Here is an 18,466-nt window from a genome sequence, read left to right as displayed (position 1 = left end):
GGGGATGAGAAACCAGTTTTCTGTCAGGATTAATGCTGCAGGTGTACAAGTTATGAAACAGCATGAGAGATGAATTTGTTAATTTCATGGGTTTTAAGGGTTTGTGATTTGCTTCTGTCTGAGGGACCTGTAATTCTGGAATGTGTTTTTTTTCCCAGTCGTCTTCTCTAAATCAGGGACTTTTAAGTTATATGAGAGATGGCTCTGGCAGGAATTCCTGAGATCCGTGATTATTTTTCTGTTAGGCCTGGCTTTCATCTCCGGCCCTGTGACTAATGTCCGCCTCCTTCTCTCTGACTCAGGAGGACTCTGTGATTGAGACAAATACTTTAATCCACCGTTGCACTGATCAACAACTGTTGCTTTCTCTAATTGCATTTTTCTCCGTCTCCTCATCATCCTCTCCCTCTTTCTCTCCGTGAGCCTCTCGGTCACATGCACACACACACGCCTGTCCGCTGTGGTCCAGTGTTATGAGACGTTAATCACCGACTGTCACTGAGCTGGATGACATGAGGTTTTATTACCGCACAGTTGATTAAATGAAGTTCAATTTGGCCACAAGCCGAATTGTACACATTTCATTTCCTGCTTTACATTTCACATTAAATATGTCATATTTTCCACTGACTTTTCATGAGTTCAATATAATAAATAAAGGTTTTAAGTCAAGTTTTAAATCTGATAGATTTTACATTGAGGCTCCAGGAGATCTCTAGTACAGATCTGGATCCAGACACGGAACCAGACACGCCCTATCCAGACCCGGACCTATAACCGATACAGAATTGTTAAAGTTTGACGGAGCATTTCTCATTTTCTCACATTATTACTAAACACACACAGTATTACGCTGTATAAATGGATGTGACGGCAGTTTAAAAAAAAAAAAACCCTTTAAAGCTGAAATTGTCTCGGACACATCGGTTTTTCAAAAACCCCGACCAAACGAGCCAAAAAGTTGCTGGCAGCTCGTTGAAGCTCGTCAGCTCCTGCCAGAGCTGCACAACTTGTCAAGTTTGACGTCTGTATTGATAATTTCACTGGACCATCAGATCTGCTCCCAGGGGCCTGAGAGGCAGAGCGATGGTCGACTCACTGAGGATGATGGAAGGCAGCGTTTTCTGGCATCTAACTAAAAAATCTTTTAATTCGGGCGTGGAGTCAAACTTTGGTTGCTTTTTAAATGGTCGAACCACATTTTCCTTCGGTGGCCGACACTGTTTTGCATTGATTTGCATTTCAACTGTAAATGAAGGCACTTTTCTAATCCACAGTTTGTTACTCTTGTCAGTTTGCATTAAAATCTTTATTTAGTAGAAGATTGCTTGTTTTGTAACCACAACTGTCCAGGAGCTCTAAATTTTCACTTTACTCTCACTTAAGTCAAAGAAAGTCCATATAACTACTAGAATAAGTAAATGTTAAGAATTCTTACTTGAAAATTGACTTTTTCATTACAAACTATCATCAAAACATCAATCTTTTATTGAGCCAAAGCAATATAGCATTGCAATTATTGTCTAAATCCAATATGATTAAACCAAGAATAGCAACAAAAGCTAATGACAGGCAGCTGAAGTTCAGCCAAACAAAAATCCCACAGTTGACTCCTGAAATTCCCAAAAAAAACCCTCAACTGCTCTTATTGCAATTAATCAGGACAAAGATCCTGGACACGATCCAGGAGGAGAAAGCAAATCTCCCGAGCAAGTAACCCTCATTATATTCTGTTTAATAATAGCAAGATGAAAATGGTTTGTGTCTGTGGAATGGAAAAATGTCGTTCTAGTATTTGATGGATTTCCATTTGGACGTTCGCTAACGTTCCCCAGACGACAAAACCTACTGACTTTGGTGAACCTCTGATTCCTTTCCTCTGGTGGCACCATGAGGTTGACATTTGTGGTTCTGAGTAAAACGCCTCAAACTATCGGTTGGTTTCCCACAAATTATCGTCCAGACATTCTTGAAGGATTAATTCCAACAAGTTTAGTGATCGACGGACTTTTCCTCCGGTTCCGTCATCTGGTCCAAAGCTTTGGTTGGTGACGAACCTTAAAAACAAGCTCAGGTGTGATCGCTGCGTCTTTTACCCGGATGGTTTAAAACACATTTCAAAGCTCTTGTTTTGACAGAAGCAGCCACTGGCAGAACCCACATCCCACCGTGCTCTCACTAAGCCGGGACCCCTCTGTGATTAAACAGCCGCGCTGACCACAGTCCTCCCTGACCAGCCTGACCTTAGGTGTGAGATTACAAGGGGCACGGTTACGAGTTGGCGTCATCTGCCCACACACACTCTGACATAACCGTGATGCATGTCGGGCTCTTTCACTCGCTTCATTGTGGACATCCTGCAGTGGATGAGCTGGTAAAAGGCTCGGAAAAGGATATGAATCCACGGAGGTTAAGTGAACAATGCCTCTTTGAAGCCGTTGAATCACATGGAACAATTTGTCCGAGTAATTTTCTCCATATAGCGACTGTCGGAGAAGGAATGCTAAAAATTCCGTGACACTTTCCTAAATCAATTTCTGGTCAGTGAGTCAGAAGAATGCAGTTTTTTGTCTCGTGGCCATTTCACTTCGGAAACTTTGAAGTGGAGACAAAACGTCTCTCTGTGCACTTCAGGACCACGCTGTCACATGATCTCCAAACACAACCCGGCATGGAAATTCATTTGTAACCCTAAGCATTTGATGACTTACTAAAAGATTATCCCTTTGTGAGTTAAATCAAGTAGTCTTTTGTCTCCGCTCTCTATATAAGGGCCTAGTGTGACCCCGCCATTTACTCCCAGCCTCTCCTCCTCCTCCTCTTCCTCTTCTCCTCCTCTCCTTCTTCCATTGCCTTCCTCTCCTTCTTCAATTCCTTTCCTTTCCTTTTCCTCTTCTTCCTATTCTTAATCCTCTCCTCTTCCTTTCCTCTCCTTCACCCTCTCCTTCGTCCTCTTTTCCTTTCCTCTCCTCTTCTTCTACTTCTCCTTTCCTTGCCTCTCCTCCTCTTCCTCTTCTCCTTCACGTCTCTCCTCTCCTTGCCTATCCTCTCCTTTCCTGTCCTCTCCTCTACTTCTTCCCCTCCTCTTCCTCTCCACTCCTCTACTTCTTCCTCCCCTCCCCTCTCTGCATCCCTTTTCTCTTCCTCTCCTCTGAGCTAATGAAGTCATCCTCACATGATTAAATGTGTGTCCGCTCTTCATTGCATGAGTCAGAGCGTACAGCAGCAAACAGGCCGAGTTGACTCGCCACAGAGAGAAGCATTAACAGAATCTGAACTGAGCGAGTCTGTGAGGTGGCACTGGAAGTTTTATTGATTTCCAAGAAAAGAACAAATAAGGAACTATATGTGAGGGTATGATTATCTTTAGATGGTTGTGAACATCACATACTGTCAATAAAAAAAACTAAATGTTTTGCTAAACTTGACTGATATTGATATGAGACAAATAAAAACTGAGCGAATAGACAAACCTCATGACAGTGTTGTTCAAGTGTGGGTTTAAAATGAACATGTCATGATGATAAAGTTATTGTTCAAAAGGCTGAGAGTGTTCCTGGATGTTTCTATGTCTACATGCATCTCATCCAAGAGCACCTTAAATACACTGGTGCCCTGAACAAAACATTCTGTGACGGACGACCTCCATTTTGCCCTGCCATGGTAATTTAACTGTAATAATTTAAGCTGATGAAAGCAAAGGTCACCAGATAAAAGCAAGAAGCTCCCAGCTGCATGCTTTGTTCACTGATCCGTTAAATCTCCTGAGTTTACAGCGAGCGTGGGCGTGTTGTTGATGACGTTTCCCACACGACAGAGACAAAACTGAAACGAATACTATTAATACAACCGGGTGAAAGAGGAGCCAGATACACACAGAAGATGCTGACAAAGTTGTGGAAAGAAAAAACGCTGGTTTCGATGTGTGTGTGTGTGTAAACAAAATGTGTGATTTCCACAGTGGAACTTAGACGTCATGTCCTGCCTCCCGCTGCCCGACCCAGGTGCCAGCTCCTGCCTGACTGTTCGGACTTTTTCCTGTTGTTGAGAACGTGTTGTTGTTCCTCAAATGCGAAAGGCAAACTCTGGAAAATGTCCAGACCCACTTTTCCAGACATTTTCTGGAGTTCATGACTCAAAACAGCTCGAGCTGATTAGTTACTCAGAGCTCTGCATATTTTACCACAGCCCAGTGAGTTGCTGTACTGTAAATACTTCGGATCAGGATACTTAAAAACTAGCAGAACGCACCTGAATGTGTTTCATCACCATAAACTGTGAATCTAGTTGAAGCTTTTTCTTCCCCAAGTGGTTCAAATCCAGATTTAACAAAGACGGCAGAACTGAGAGAAACCGACCAAAACTAAACACCGACATTTCCAGGATCTCTGTGTGAAGGGAAAAAGGTTCTGGAGCAGTATGTTTACTTCTCTATAATAATAAATGATCCTCTGGGACCATGACGGGTGTCGGTGAAGCTTAAATCTGATATAAAACTAAAAGGGCCTCTGCCTTACAGAGAGTTTGTGCTGAGTCATGATTAGGATCTACCTCTGCCCGAATAGAAGTTATCACTCTTCCCTCAATATGAACGTTCCGCACCGTGACCACAGTTCTCAACACATCTGAGCAGTTTCTCCAGATGTGGACGTGAGGAGAGACAGATTAGTTCACTGATGAAAACCCAACCTGAGCGCTGTAGCCTCCGCTCAGTCTCCGCTCAGTCTCCGCTCCTCAGAATGACTTTGACCGAGCCTGTCGTCAGACACATTACACTCAGAACACGCTGGCACCGTCTCAACTCCATCGCTGCTCCCCCTTTAGCTGAGTCTGTGGTTTGTGGCCAAGAATAACACTGTTGACCTACTAGAGCGACTGAAGTGGTGCGAATCACGTCTGTACAAACAGCTGCGGTGTCTGTTTGAGTCTTTGTGTCCATCCAAAGGGCTAAAAGTCCACCCTCAAGTACTTTTCCACAGTTGTGTGTTTGAAATCGTACTCTTCATGATATCGTAAAAAAATGACGTGATTTAGTGTTTTAGTTTTCCCCCTTTACCTCAGCCTGCCCTGTCTACGAGAGCTCGGCTTGCGTTCGATGTTCCAGAATAACTTTTGACAACTCCCACAGGAGAAGAGGCAAGAACTGATTTGCATTTTTGTGGATGAGTGCAGTAAAAATCATTTTTGTAACTGAAAGCACAACTTGTCCTGTGGCTGATCTGCATTCAGGTCTATTTGTGGTTATTTTGGGTGAAGAAAAATGTCCATCTGTAAATGATCTGTTACTGATCGTTGGATGTTTTTGTTTGCTGACACGCTACTATAGATTTCTTTTGTTCTCAAGCAACACTTACGATGATGTGAGTCCAGCGTGATTGATGTTTCTGGCAGTTTTTTACTTTAGCTTAGAAATTTAAATGCAGGACACTGTCTCATGACTTTAAATGTATTTTTTCATGCTTTTATAGGTTTTTATAAAACTTGTCTTGCATGTTGGTCTGAAACATTATCCCCTCTAGAGGTCAGTTTATGACGAAACACCCCTTCAGTTATGAGATGTGTTTTACTGCCGTTGATATGGAGCTGGCCAAGTTTTAAAAGAATAAAAACTGTCGGCTGTAAAAATGTCTTCTTTAACCGTGCATCGTTTTTTTTACACAGACCAGGTGGACAAATACACGCTGCTTGAACATAAATCATCTCTCAGCATTTTAGTTGTTCCACATCCTGCTTCCTGCTGGCCCATCACATCATGCTGGACGCCAAGCCGTTTAACAAAGAAACACTGAGAGCTCTGATCTCTGCCCTGAGTTCGTCACCCTGTCTGCGAGCAGGTTGTTGTTATTAGTGCTTGAGTGCTTGCTTTTTACTGGCTGTCCAATTCGGGCAGTTCTTACCACTTATGGACACTGAGTGATGTTACTCCGTCCTCGTCTGACCTGTCGTTCCTGAATCAGGGAGGTTCAGAGGCAGACGGAGTGGCAATAGAACACCAGCTCGTCTGGGAATAACGACGGCATCAGGCATCACATTTTTAAAAGGACATTTCTGGGTTAGGGTTAGACGACACCACTGCTGTTCCTCAGTTTGACCTTGCGTTGTCTTCCTTTGTCCAGCCGGCAGAGTTGAACAGCTTTTTTCCACTGCGTCTGCCTATTTTAATGATTTCTTCAGCTGAGTGAGTCACAAATGAAGGGTGAGCTCGTTGCTGTGATCCAGTTGTTTGAAGCAGCGTCTGCCAGCAGTGCAGAGGCCAAAGTCTAGCAGACTCTCCTGAGTCCTGATTCCATAACCATTTTAACGGTGTGATGATCGCTGATTCACAGAGTTTAAGTTCACTTGAATTTGTTTTTTTACATAGTATTTATCTGGATTTCCTCTTAGAGCTACATTATAAACACACTTGTACTTGAAAGGAGACATATATTGCTTTTCCGAGTTATTTTTCCCCTCTAGTGTGTCGTATGGTTTTTGTGTCCATGGTAAAGGGAGCTCCACTCCCCCTGAAAACACTGAAACTCCTGAATCCCCTGAAAAGCCCCGTCAGTATCCCAGCCACTACTTCTGCAGCATTGTGATACATTTGCATAATGCACACACCTCGCGGCTCGTCTTGGTTACTCGCTAACAAAGCCCCGTAAAGAGGAATCAAAGGACAACATTTCCTACATGTGCTGGAGGCTGTTGACCAATCACAGCAGTGGGTCAACTAGCCAATCCGAGCTGTATCAGGAGGAGGGCCTTAAAGCGACTGTAGGTAAAAACAGGCTGCATCCACACCACAACGTTTCTGTTGGTCAATGCATTCAATCTGCTACGGATACGCCTGGCGTCCATACTACTCCAGAGCGTGGTAATCATTTTAGTTTGAAAACTGCAGGGCCGCGTTTTTGGAAACGATAACCCAGACACTCACAACCACTTGGTTATTGGTTCTTTCTGGTCAAGACTACGTGTTTGATGATTTGTCCGGCTCCTAGCACGTTAACCCTTTTCCAGTAGCCTCAGCTACCAGTGCACAACGCAGACCGTGTCCCCTGACCCTGTTTTCATGCTAACAGCTGTGCACATGTGTCGGAGATGAGCTATTATTTCCAACAACTAACAACCAAATACTTCCACGTGTATCTCCATGTGTCATGTGCATATTTCTGACTGAAATTCATTGCAGACCTTGTGTCACTCATCCATTTCAAAAGAAATGATAGTTAGAAAAAGACTTAGCCTTGCAAGGCTTTGATTTGTTTGGGGCTGGAATATCTTCTCTTAATTGTTTTCTTCTGTGTTGTATTATCCTGCAGGCCAATCACGGCAGACCCTGAAACAAAACAACATGTTTTTGAAATTCAATTGAAATTCAGTGATAATTGACCCCCTTGACTCCTGCATTGGGATCCGCCCACAGTGTTGCCGATTAGCTCGATGTTAGCCTTCTCTTAGCATTGCTTGCATGTTGGTAAGTGGCGTTGGTGAAGGGTGGGGTCAAAGAGGGGTGCTTTCCCATTCCACAGACGCGAGGCTCTGAGTGATTCGCTGAGGAATTTGTTTACTTGTGGCGGAGCTACAAATAACTGCAGGGTTTATATAGGCCGAAAAAACGACTTCCCCTCCAGGCAGCCATACAACATAAACAGAGCTGCCAGGGGAAATACTGGACCGTCTTATTAAAGCACAACCACTACACATGTTCCACAAGGCCACATGGATCCCATTACTCACTGAGGAACTTTTTTCCATCAGGCCTGCTGGGCCTGGCTCCTTCATCCTCACTCTGGCAATTTGTCTGACTCTGACTTAAATAGATCCTAAAACCATGTTATTAATCTGTCTCGGACCGATGCCGTTTGAAACTATGTAAGAGGAAAAGATTGCTCCACGCCGTCCAGGCCGACAGCCTTTCAAGTTTGGCCCGAGTCTCTGAGCTTGACCCACAAACAAATTATCCACACCCAACGAGGGCTCTGAACATGACCTCTAACATGCGTTACTCATGTGTGTGTAAGATGTGTTTAATATGTAGCCTCTTCTCATTCATTTCCACCTGTGTGTGTTTGTTTCTCACCACGTCTTCCTCTCTCGTCCTTCAGGCATTTGGGAACGCAAAGACAGCCCACAATAACAACTCGAGTCGCTTCGGCAAGTTCATCCAGGTGAACTACCAGGAGAGTGGCACTGTGAGAGGGTAAGGAACCACAGACAAATGCCTTTCATTTCCCCTTTCAAATAAATATCATAATATAATATAATATAACATAAGTTAACACTTTGTTTTGTACTGTGTTCAGAGCGTATGTGGAGAAATACCTCCTGGAGAAGTCGAGGCTGGTCTATCAGGAACACAATGAGCGGTGAGTTTATCATAATATTATAAAAGTAAAACAGAAGTAGGTGGTTTTGTTTGAGCAGGAGGTGACACTTAATGATAAGTGAGTAATAGACTGTAACGTGATCTTATGAAGTGCAGCTCAAAACTAAAGTGAAAGAAAATAAATGAGAAACTGTCACAAGCTGGCCTCCAACTTTATATGCAACTTTACAGCCTTTTTACGTGCATTAATCAAACATGATTCATGTGCTACTTGCGTGAAATTATACTGCTTATTTAAACAGATTTGAATAAAATTAAACTTGTAATATATTACATCAACACTGGCTTTAATGACGGATGATGTTTTGACGTCCCAAATATGGTCGATATGTCAACAAACCAGGTTCTTGGCTGTTCTAGCGCAATGTTTAAACAGTCCTACATGACGTTCAACCTGCACTTAGCTTAAAACTTTTTCCTCTCACTTAGAAAAACACAAGCGTGAAATAAATCATTGGTTTGGTTTTTGGCTAAAAATGTGCATCTGAGTAAATTCAAGTGAGAAAGCCTGTTGTTTAAGTTTGCCAGCATGTAAGTCATGAAGTGAATTGACCTCTAAGTGGGACTGATGTGTTGGACTGGCTGCATGAAGTGGTGAAGGTTAACCTCACCATGGGGGGCCCACAGAGGGCCCCCTGCGTTAGCCAACTCTTATTGAGATGAATTGCTGACTCCAAGCTTGTGCGTGTGTGCGTGTGCGCGTGTGTTCGAAGAGAACCATCGGTCGCACAGCTGCTGCACTAGTTGACCTCTAACCTTTACGCTGTCAGAGGAAAAAGGGCGAGCACACATGCACACACACTTGTACACACACACAAACAAACCGAGCTGTCATTACTCTCTTTTTCTAGTTTTTGCTTTAGCCTGTGTAACGTTGTGGCTCCAGAGAATTCAATACTGGTTTCGTCAGTTGTTAGATAAGATACGTTCAGCCAACACTAAAAATAAATAAATAATTGTTAATGATACTATATAACATAGAAGAACAGAAATAAAAATAGAAACTCTGAGAGTGATTGCTTTGCAGGAAATTCAAAAATAATACCAACCATCCATCCGTCCGTCCATTCATTCATTCATAGCTGGTCAAGTATTTCAGATGCCTCTCAGCGACAGTCTTCCTGGTGGATGCTGAGGGATTTTAGGTCCAGAAGTGATATGTGGTCCCTCCTCTCCTCGAGGTGGGGCGTGCCTGGCCTGATCAGACGCCCAAAGCACCTCAGCTGCTCCCTTTCTATGTGAATGAGCAGCGGTGCAACGCCATCATTCCAGCTGACCCAGAGATACTTAAAGTCCTTCACCTGGGGCAGCAACTCACCCCCAACCCAACATATACAAACATCTAACACACTGGAGTTTACCTTTTGCTATTCAACCAAATAAGCAAAAGCAAATATGTCTGCCCTACATTCAAATCGTATTCTCATACAGAAACATAATAACCATAACCATTATTGCATTTTTGCTTTTTCTAGAAACTACCATGTGTTTTACTACCTGCTGGCAGGAACAAATGAAGAAGAGAGGGCAACCTTTCACCTCAAGAAGCCTGAAGAATATCATTACCTCAGTCAGGTGGGAGCCGCAGCTTCTAATGTTTTATTAGAAATGATGAAATAACTAAATGTGTGTCATTTTATCTGACAGTGATTTTGTGTTTTTATTTGTTGTGTTTTCCATAAGTCTTTATTTACTTGTAGCGTTGTGAATGTTTGTGTGTCATCCGCACGTCCTTATACCCGAGGAAGCCACGGTTACCTCTGTGTGTCAGTGTCTGCAAACAGGAAAGACAGAAATGACGGCACAAAGGAAACACATTCCACTGGTGGTGGTTTTCAACACAACTGTCCCTCTCACTCTCACTCTCTTTTTATAGTCACGACCAAGATTGTTTTGAATTGTGCATCTGTTTGTGTTTTGTGGGTGTAGCTGCATGTGTGTGATCTTCTCATACACTTTGGTTTCATCTTGGTGTCACATGCACATCCTCAGCCCCACGCCACCGCTGACAAACACACAAACATGAAGACAGGCGACATGGTGTTTGTCCCTCGCTGTGTCGTGTGGTTTCACTGTAAACACACAGACACACACATATGTTATGATTATAGAATGCAGGTTTTGTTGAGAACTTGTTGCACCTCCGCGCCAGAGCCTCGACTGTCCCGCCACGACAGAGCTGCTTCCCTCCTCCAAAATCCATACGCCTGCATAAAGGAAGGAATTCCTCCCATTCCTCAAGGCCGCCGACGTGCATGTACAAATACACATGCATCCATAAATACACACATTCTTGTGCCGCTCTCTTGCTCGTTCACTCTCCGCCTGCTCTGTGGAGTTCACGTAAAGATTACTCTCTTGCATCATGTACAGCTCTTTGGAATGGATTTCACAACCTCTCCCCTCCATGACTGGTTTACTTGTCACTCTAACACTTTGTCGTTATGGTTGTTTTTTTTCACACCCTCCTGAATCACTCATTAAAGCTCATTCTGCTCTTTGCTTCGAGAACCACTCGCGTGGCTTTGACTCTTTTAACTGACCATTGTTCAAAGCAAGCCTTAAGTTGTTTGGTTGATTTCGTGTTTTGTTGGCAGAAGTTTTGTTTTTGTCCTCACTGAAAACAGGAAATTGTTGGGACGATTTAAAAAAATTACCTCAATTGGCAACACACAAATTAATTCAAACTAAAGTTTGCGATTGTGCTCAATGTAACTTTTTTAACAAACTCAATTGATTTCCGTGTTAACAAGTATTTTTTAAGTTGGTCCAACAATTTTTCTTTTTTCACTGCAGTCCAGGAACTGAATGTCCTTAATTCAAATTTTTTCCCCACGTTAGTATATACACTAGTTATATAATGGCTGAAGGAGACTTTTCATTAAAATTTGAATTAGTGCAAAAGCAAATGTCAGTCGGTTTTGTTTTTCCGAACAGACATGGAGAAGCATTTTAAAAAACAGAACCGAATAGTCACTCAAAGATTAAATGGAGGCTGCAGTGCCAACATATCTGCAAAGGCTCAAATGTGAAGTTTGTGGAATGCTTGAAATAAACTATAACAACCAATGCGTGCTTTTAGAAACTACCACTTGTGATGCAAAATCAACTCTGAATTCATAATGTGCATGTGTGTTGCAGTTCGTTCAACTTTCTAATCCTGCTCCAACAGCTTCCTGTGTTCAATAACATGTCTGTGAATTCCTGGTGTGTGCATCATCAGGGTCATACGTGCTCCTCAATGTTTGACGTCTGTCTGTACGTGTCTTTGTGTCCGTGTGTCATAAGCAGAGCTGTTAAAATCCGGACATGGCTTCGTCTTAATAACGCTTCCTTCAATCATCGCTACTTGCTCATGAATCTCGTCGTACATGTTTAAGTGTACAAGTATGTGTTGTCGCTCGAATGCTGCTGTCTAACCATTAACCTCGCCCCCCCCCTCCCTGTTAACTCTGCCTCAGCATTCCCAGATGACAAAGACAAGCCAGCAGCCTCACTGGGACAGTTACTGTGAGAGTGAACCGGTCAGTATCTGTGCTTCTGTCTGTTGTGTCCGTGTGTCTGTCCGTTGATGGAGAAACCGCAACAAGTAGAGCTTCACTCAGCTGAACGGTCTCCCTGCACAGTTTCTCCCTCCTTCCCTGCCCCCGTCCCTCCTTTGCTTATGTTGTCGCTCTTTGGATGTTTCCTGGTTCGGTTTGGGTGGTGTTTATTTTTATCTCTGTTTCTTTTTTTTTGCTTTAGTGTTCCTGTTTGACTTTTTTAATCACTGACGCAGTGTTTTCTACAACTAAAAGGCAAAATTGGCAATCCTGCCTGAAAGCAAGGTCCTCTTCTTAAACATTCTAAAAATCATAACAATCAAAGTCAGAATTTGTTCAGTTGCCCATTAAATTTGGGTGTAACTACATGGAGCAAGATGTGAGGTGTCATACTTGGGTTCTGTCTGATTATAATAACAATAATACAAAATATAATTTATTAAAAACGACTGGATTGATTTTATATATTCTGTTGACGTGTGAACTTACATTATCCGAGTTAAAAGTTCATGAACCCGTCGCGGTGATGAAACTTCCACCCCACAGAAGTTGACATGTCTTTGTCAAACTCCATTACAGCGGAGTTTTTAAACATCTGACATTCTGACAGGTCGTATGAGGAAAAGCAATTGTGTAAATAATAAAATGAATGACGGCTGAATTCCATTTAGCTGCTTTGGTTTCATGGTGCTGGAATCGTTCATGCTGGCTCCTCATCACACTGTCATGGGACGCTTGAACAGAACAGTTCACCGATGATCATCACAGACAAGCTTGTGCTTTTTTTCCTACTATGACATGTTGATGAAGTCTGTCGTGAAAACGTCGCTCTGCAGGAGAAAAACTAAAATGAAATCATGTCAATGGTCGAGAAAGTGTTTTTTGATTTGTATTTGAAAGTTTTTAGTTTTCTCTACTTTATGCATGTAGCAGTTCACTTTGATTCTTAATTAATTATTATTTGACGACATACTAATAATCCTCTGGGATGCACGATGTAGATTATATAAACTCTGACAGATAATATCATATCTATGGAGAGGAAGACAACTACATTTTTCATGTCAGCACAGGACATTCATATTAGTATATTAAGGCCTGTAATGATTTAATAATGTTATGTTTCATTTCCTAAAACAAACGTGTGACATCTGGAATCATCAGCCAACATTCTACGACAGTAAAATATTGTTTTCGTTGGACAGAAATTTGAATCAGGCCGAGCGATGTGAATATTTTCCCCTGGCTATAGAAATGTAACACCAGAGCCACTAATAGTTCACGGTGAGTTCCCGTCGGGAGGGAGGCACGTTGGTGTGAGTGTGCGTCTCGTGTTTGTCTTCCTGAGGACTCGGTATGTGATAATTATGGCAGCCATAGTGGAATGAGGCCATAAGCAAACAGCCGAGCTCACATTACGCTGACTGGACGTAGTTCATGCAGTTACATCAACGCACTTGTTCCAAAGCTCTTCCTGTCGTCATTAACAACTAATACAGATCCACACATTTCTCCTCATGTGCATTATGTTGCTAAATGTGTTTCAAGCTATATTGAAACGCCTCTTTAAGCTTTTATATCTCCAGAGGTAAATATTGTATTTTTTACTCTGCTACCTATATCATAACAGCGTTAACGTGTTAATACCTCACATATGATATATTATCATTATTGTTATTATTATATAAACATAAAGATAAAGTTGTAAACACACACAAACCCGTGAATCGCTTCACTTCTCAGCTCTTTCGCCGGCTCGCCAGATTTCTGTGGATTGCTTTAACAGGCCAGATTTTCCACTACATGAGCACACGCTGCTGTTCGCTAGACTAGATCCTCATCAGACCGCAGTGTTGTTGTTTAGTTTGACCCCCCGTGCCTCCGTTTCTTCACTGTGAGTCATTCAATTCTTCTGCTTCAGGCCGTTCCGCTGTTTTTTTGTTGCAGCAGAATAAACTCAGGAACTATTTGAAGTATCTTTGCTGGACACACTGTAAACATCTGGGCACCGTGCATGTCAACAACACTCATTCAATCCCTGTAAACTTCAGAACGACTTGTCATTGGCTCTTCTGGCTTCCCCGGCCGCCGTGTATTAACGGCGACTGTGAGCCTGATGTTCGGTTTCTGCTTTTTCTCTCCAGGACTGCTTCACTGTTGAAGGAGAGGACCTGAAGCATGACTTTGAGAGGCTTCAGCTGGCCATGGAGATGGTGGGCTTCCTTCCTGCCACGCGTAAACAGTGAGTGATGCAACCGCGATAAGATACGGTTACACATAAAACCCACATCGCACACAAGAGGAAAGAAAAAACTAAAAAATCTGAATATGTCTCAGATAAATCTCTTTATAGAACATTCTATTTTTAAAAAAAGAGGTTTTTATGTGAATGTTATTTTATTTATTAGTTTATTTTCGTGTTTTTTTAATCTTTTTGTAAAGCACTTTGTGACTTTGTTGATAAAAATGCTAATAAGATTATTATTATTATTATGATAACTGATCGTTACAGATAGTTCCACAGTCTCACAATCTTTTTCCCGTGTGTTGTGCAGGATCTTCTCTCTGCTGTCGGCCATCCTTCACCTGGGCAACATCTGCTACAAGAGGAAAACCTACAGAGACGACTCCATCGACATCTGTAACCCAGAGGTGCTGCCTGTCGTCTCAGAGCTGCTGGAGGTACTGACAAACAAACCTACTGGGGGGGGGGGGGCGGTTTTTATTGCTGCACATTCTCTAAATGTGTCTTCAGATAAACGTGTCAGAGCCGAACAGAGCTGCACAGCCTGCTCTGACTGTATTCCTTGTGTTTCTCTATTGACAAAAAAACAAGACTGATTTGTACGAGAGGAATCTTAAGCTACTTACAGATACAATGAACTCACTTCATCCTTGTCTGAAAACAGAGTGTGTTCTTCACCGGACCACTTTTGTATCGATCACACACTCGACACACACTCGTTTCAAAGTGACTGAGCAAAGTTTGGTCAACAGTAAATTGGCACTGGAGCCAGTCGTAGTTAATAAATACACACGGGGCCCTGATGTATTATCCTTGTTCAGTTGTTTAAGCATTAGATAATTATTAGCTCATTTAGTGAACATCTAATGACATATTAACTCTCCTTATTACTTCACATTGATAGAATTTTTAAATCCTTCCTTTAACCCGTAGCTCGAATAGAAAATATCATGTTTCCTTTAACCTCTGTGCTGTCGCTGTCATCGCCAGGTCAAAGAAGAGATGCTGTTTGAGGCTCTGACGACACGGAAGACGGTCACTGTGGGGGAGAAGCTGATCGTTCCCTACAAACTGTCTGAGGTGAGACTGCAGTTCCAACCTCACCAACAGTACACAAACTGTAAATACACAAAACACACACAATGCAAATAAAGTCCGTGGTTAGATTCCTGAGGGATGAGGTGCTAGAACAATCTCTGACAAATCGTCATTTCTCAAGACATTACGTTTTTTTTTAAAGACATCCTGATGTTACACAAACTCACGATAGGATAAATGGCATCTCTGTCGTTGCCACAGCGCTTCCGGGACGTCCGGTGTGTCACGCAGGACACACTTGTTACATGTTTTACAGTCAACATCACACACTATAAGAAAAAACTAGGTCTCTATCAGGACATGACGGCTGCAAAGAAACCAAAGAGGACGTCCTCGGAGGAATCAAAGATGAAGAAAAGACGTTTTAGCATCTCAGTAAGAGCTCTGTAGTTGTGTCTCTCTTCAGTGTGACCCAGTGGTGTTTAGAGGACAGCGTGCACCAGCACCGGACCTCCTCCCTCTCTCACTCTCACACAATCCTCCACTTACAAACACACAAAGTCCTTCAGCGGCTTTAGAGAGAAAGCGAAGGCATTTTTCCAGCCCCTCTACAGTTTTTTCACCGGGACCCCCGCTCTGAAAACAAACACTCGTCATGGTCTGGAGATGAAGGAACAACACAGATACACAGTGTAACATGTTCCTGTCACACATGTTATTCACACGATACTGCGACGCAAACTCCAAATGTCAACATGATGCTTAAATATTTCATATTTGTGGTTTCATCTGCATCTGTTTGTTTGTCCATTTGACGGATTCCCATGAGAACGTGATTGAGGGATATATGGGTCATCGATCTTGATGAAAACTGAAATCAGGCATGTTTACCAGGGTCTTAAGAAGTCTTTAAAAAAGTATCAAATTTAATAATCTGAGTTTTAGGCCTTAAAATGTGTTAAAAAAAACCAACAAACTAGTTTTTAAATGTGTTTATTTAACACTGCTTTCATTGTGCTTTAATGTTTTTAAAGAGAAATGTCACGTAATGTCTTCGTGGAACTGAAAACTGATATTCTGTTCAGAATTTATCGTCGCTTGGCTTCAGGAAAAACTATGGACACCTACTGTCTCTGCTGCATTTGCAGTAATTCATGGACTTCGATGATCCCTCATATCTGTTGTATTTGGTCTTAAAAAGTCTTAAATGTAACTTGAGAGACCCTGTTTCTGGGACTGAGATTTATGAGCGTGTGTAGTTTGGTGCAGATCCAAATAAAAATCTTCATCTAGTAAATTTAAATGTGGTTTCATAAGGAGAATGTGTTCAGTATGAATTTCTTACAATGTTCCGCAGCAGAGTTTCACCACAAACTCTCCCAGAAGACGGTGGCTCGTTACACGTTCCCATCAAAACGGCAACAACCTCATAATGGCCTTTTAGATACTAAGGAGTTATTTCATATGGACAAACAGTGATTGCTTTGGTAGCTCACTGGGTGGTCTCTGTGTAAATATCACTCAGTCACAGACTCACTAACTGAAATCATACTCTCGAAAACCTCACGGAAAACGTTTCTGTAATGAGTTTGCTCCGTTCGCTCAGAGTTATGAGGCTGTTTCCCTCTCAACGTTTCAAGTCCGACTTCCTCTCAATAATGAAAAGCTTATGAGTCATTTAACCGCAGTATGTGCGGAGTTCACAATAAAAATCTGTCCGGACTCATTGGAGACATATTTGGTCTGAGGCAGCTGAAAATAACCTTGTTAATTATTTAGGGGGAAAAAAAAGGAATTTTAACTTTGTGGTTTGTTTTGTTTCTGAAGACCGAGGCTCAACTTTGCCACAGCGAGGTCGACTCTTTCCAGCGGATACAGGAATTACAACGTTTTTCATCAATAATTTAACAAAGGAAGCTGTTGCCTAATAATCGGTGTTTATTAAAGAAACCACATCACTGATTAAACAACGCGTTCTTTCTCAGTAGGTTTTAAACACTGGGCGACGTCAAGTTTATGATAATATGAGACTTATAAAGACAACTTCTACTGTTGTTCTTCACTTACACTCGAGAACTCTCCCTGTATGTTTTAAAAGCCTATTAAAGTTCTGCGTTTCTATCAGACCGTGTAGGAAAAGCAAAGTTTCTGCAGCCTCACCAGTCAGAAGTTGGCAGCTCAGACCGTCTGTGCGACAGTAGATTGGATTGGCTGATCTCATGAGTCAACCTGACGAGCGTTGGTCTGGATAATGACATTAATAATGACTCAGGGACGTCACGCTGTGTGAGTCTGTGATGTTACCGTCTGTGCCAGAGTGTCAGTGGAGAATGTCAGAGATGTGTTTGGGTGGGAGGGCTGTCTGCTTTTGTCATTTTATATTTTCCATCTAGAGTAAGAGCAGATTTATACTCAGCTCTCACTATAAACGGTCAGTTGTAAAGCAGAAATACAGCCGCCTGCGCATTTTAACGTTTCATTAAACCAGTTCAGTGTCGTCTGGAGGATGTATAAATATATATCGATATATAAATCTATTTTTCCATATTTAAATCTCCCTTCACTGTTTTGCCGGACCTGTAGAAAAGTGCAGTGTGACAGCACCAGGCCAAACTGTAGTACTTGATACAGACGTGTGGGACATTGAGAATGGGGGGGGGGGGGGGAGGAATGTCTGAATTATTCTCTGGGAAAACTGCCTGAAAAAAAAATATTACTGGATCCTCCAAGAATTGATGAGCTCATCCTGATCACATACTTCCACCAAGTTTCATGATCTTCTGTTCAGCTGTTATTTTACCAACAAACAGACAGGAGTGAAAATAGAATCTCATGGGCAGACGCAGAAAAACAGATGAACTGAATTTTCAGTTTTACTTTGATAAAACCTCTTCCTGCTGTTTCCTTGATGAAACCAAACATGGAAACAGTCTCATTCGCTTCTCACTATTTGTCAAATGTTGTTAAATCATCGACGAGCGTATCACTAACACTGTGTGTGTGTGTGTGTCTGTACATCCAGGCCGGCACGGTGCGAGACTCCATGGCAAAGTCCCTGTACAGTGCTCTGTTTGACTGGATCGTCTTCAGGATCAACCACGCTCTGCTCAACATGAGGGACCTGGAGGACACCACCAAGGTGCGACCACACAACATGTTGTATCTGTGAGAGCGTGTGTGTGTGTGTGTGTGTATGTGTGATCTTGTTCGTCTGGTTTGAAATTTTTTTTGGAAGTTTTTTGTATAACACACAAGTATTTCTACGTTTCTCAC

The 18,466-nt window shown here is 42.3% G+C and overlaps 1 protein-coding gene across 7 annotated transcripts in view; it reads left to right on the top strand.

The window, feature by feature from the left end:
- myo9aa (myosin IXAa) overlaps positions 1-18,466 on the top strand; it is a 144,682-nt gene that overhangs the window by 41,232 nt on the left and 84,984 nt on the right. For 6 of the 7 annotated variants that reach the window (XM_069526195.1, XM_069526210.1, XM_069526216.1 and 3 more), the window contains exons 3-10: positions 8,088-8,182; positions 8,286-8,348; positions 9,844-9,943; positions 11,830-11,892; positions 14,055-14,152; positions 14,466-14,592; positions 15,146-15,235; positions 18,216-18,332. In XM_069526195.1, coding sequence (XP_069382296.1) covers positions 8,088-8,182; positions 8,286-8,348; positions 9,844-9,943; positions 11,830-11,892; positions 14,055-14,152; positions 14,466-14,592; positions 15,146-15,235; positions 18,216-18,332 — 753 coding nt within the window. The remainder of the gene's footprint in view (positions 1-8,087; positions 8,183-8,285; positions 8,349-9,843; positions 9,944-11,829; positions 11,893-14,054; positions 14,153-14,465; positions 14,593-15,145; positions 15,236-18,215; positions 18,333-18,466) is intronic. The other variant, XM_069526200.1, reaches the window with a different exon arrangement.

This window comes from Paralichthys olivaceus, chromosome 1 (assembly GCF_024713975.1).
Source record: "Paralichthys olivaceus isolate ysfri-2021 chromosome 1, ASM2471397v2, whole genome shotgun sequence".
NCBI lineage: Eukaryota > Metazoa > Chordata > Actinopteri > Pleuronectiformes > Paralichthyidae > Paralichthys > Paralichthys olivaceus.
The sequence above is the reverse complement of the archived record's forward strand: the minus strand, read 5'-3'. Positions and strand labels throughout refer to the sequence as shown.